Genomic DNA, 2,623 nt, shown 5'->3' on the forward strand with positions numbered 1-2,623 from the left:
TAAATAATGGTTATTTAATTATTGTTATTCCTTTATCATTAATTTTTATGTCAATCAATCCTTTTGATTTAAATTTAATTATTGTTGTTGAATTTACGCGTTATATTAATTGAATTCTCGAAAAATACTAATAAAAAATTTACGAATTGTATTACCCTTATTAAACATAGATATTAGGAAAAATTTTCATCTTTGTTTTTCTCCATTTTAACAACAAATATTAATTGGGTTAATTTAATTTGTAGAACTAATTTATCAACTAATTATGTTGAAGAACTTGAAAATTGAGAAATTTAGTCTTTTAATTCCTTTAACAAAATAATTGCAGGAAAGAGAATGAAACACAATCATAAAGATATTTAGAATTACAAAAAATTATCAATCTGCTCAGGTGTCAAGGTGAGTGAAATATGTCTTCTTGTGCCAAAGGTCGCCACAACAATTAATCAATAACATTGTCTTAAGGCGTGATAGAATTACCATGGGTTGTTCCGAAACTCTCAAACCTAGAATTGGATGGGGCCAATGTTGATGCTCGGTTTCTCTCGGGCGGGAAGCAAATCTCATTGAGACCCGTCTTATTATAGATTCGAACCAACACCACTTCATCAAGCTACAAATTAATTGACCAAACAATAAATAAAATTAAAAAAAGTTTAATAAATAAACTTCCATGAGAATGGTTCTTGTGTGCTTGCCTTAGAAGAGATGCAACTAGGGATAACTCGATTTTCACGGGGTAGACGATATTCTTTCATAATCCAATTGGTCTTGTTCGCCTGAGGATATCTTCCTACATAAAAAACCAATGACCTTTTGATACCTTGGATTGTGTTTCCAATAATCTTTTCGGGTCCAGTTGTCTTCCAAAAACCTATTCCAGCTGAACGGTTGAGCCACTCACATGCACTATTAGGGTACTTTCGTTCCCTAGGGGTGAAGAAGTACCAATCATTCTCACCGTATTTGGACATGTCTAGAACACAATGACAAATATACATTACAATTGTTAAGGAAATGGAAACAAGATGAGAAAATAATATGTATATATACCAGAGAGCTCCCACGGATTGAACTTGTATATATCAACATCAGCAATCACATCTATCATCAATGGAAGTGAGTTGCATTTGCGGTGGAGAAAATCTGAAACTAGTTCTTCATCCTCGGGAGTGAATCTGAAGCACCTCGGTACAAAAAAGTGACTCCCATTGCCATTAGGAACCCTCATTGGTACAACATCTTCACTCTCATTTCTAACTCTCTCCATTCTCTCAACTATTGTGTAAAAGTATGCAAGAGAATTGGTACATGAAAGTGATGGGAGTCAAGGTATTTATAGAATGTGATAACAAATATAAGAGGCTGATAATTTAATACAAGTTTATTCTTTTTATATTTATTTATAATAATTAATACTAACATAAATAATTCATATTAATTATGGAAGGTCTTATTTAAAAAAATATATAATAGAAAAATTCAAAATAAATATGAATAATGAGATTGTTTTATCCTTAGTAATTTCTTAATTAATTTTGGATAATCTATACCTTTATCAAAAAAATATTTCAAGATTATAAGAATATTCTCTTTGACAATTTATAGTATCATATCTTGGTCATTAAAAATAATTAGATTTGTTCCTATAATTACCTAAGCTATTAATTTTTTATTTAAGAATTAACACTCATGTATTATTTAGGAATGGTTTAATTATAATGAAAATTATAATCATATTATAATTAATATTATTCTTGCAATATTATATGTCACACATATTATAGGTTTGTTTACATTCAAATTACTTAAATCTTTATTTTATTTTAGAGTTATGAAGAAATTAAATGCTCATATAAAAATACTTAAAGTGTGTTTATATTTAAACAAAAATATTATAAATCTAATCTTTTAAAAAATGTATTATTCTCTTGTTTTATAAAGATTGGCAATAAAATGAACAATAACTATAATATATGGAAGACATTCCAAAAGTTCTCAATCATTTGAAAAAAAAAAATCAAAATAGAGTTGGGAGATTTTTTGCTAGTTGGATTATTTCCAAAGAATAAGAAAAGTCTAAGAATTATTCTGCTGGCTCTAAATGTGAAGGAAACCTCTCTTTTAGTGATTATGGGAGATTCTTGACTTGAATCTCTCAATAGTAAAAATATACCTATAGAATTTGAAGCACGGAACAAAATTGGAATATCTGGAAAAACTGGAATTTACCTTTTTTAAACTTACTAGAATTGAAAACATTGTAATCAGATAATTCATTTACGTTTTTAGCTTTCTAACTTTTATTCAGAATGTTACGACTTCAAAATCATTCTATGACTTTCTAGAAGAATGATCTCTTTAATTCATGGGTTTTTTTTTCCGTTTTTGGGAATTTTTAATGAAATGATGCTAAGTCGTTTCCCCCCCCAAAAAAAATAAATATATATATATATATATACCTATAGCGATAGGTAAACCAGCCTCTATTAACTTTCAAACCAATCGCTATAGACCTATAGCGAATGGTCATATGGCAATCGCTCTTAATCGACAAAAGTTTTCTCGTTGTTTCCTTAATTGGCAACGGCGATTAGTAGAAAACCAATCGCTATAAGCCTAT

General features: G+C 28.8%; 1 protein-coding gene across 1 annotated transcript; it reads right to left on the reverse strand.

Annotated features, from left to right (window-relative positions):
* Positions 1–460: 460 nt before the first annotated feature.
* On the reverse strand, positions 461–1,270 carry LOC124930601 (protein ATAF2-like). Its single transcript, XM_047470931.1, has 3 exons — positions 1,054–1,270; positions 699–976; positions 461–613 (listed from the first exon to the last, which is right to left on the reverse strand). Exons 1-3 carry the CDS (start codon positions 1,268–1,270, stop codon positions 461–463), a joined length of 648 nt encoding a protein of 215 aa, XP_047326887.1.
* Positions 1,271–2,623: the final 1,353 nt, after the last annotated feature.

This window comes from Impatiens glandulifera, chromosome 3 (genome assembly GCF_907164915.1).
Source record: "Impatiens glandulifera chromosome 3, dImpGla2.1, whole genome shotgun sequence".
Taxonomy (NCBI): Eukaryota; Viridiplantae; Streptophyta; class Magnoliopsida; order Ericales; family Balsaminaceae; genus Impatiens; species Impatiens glandulifera.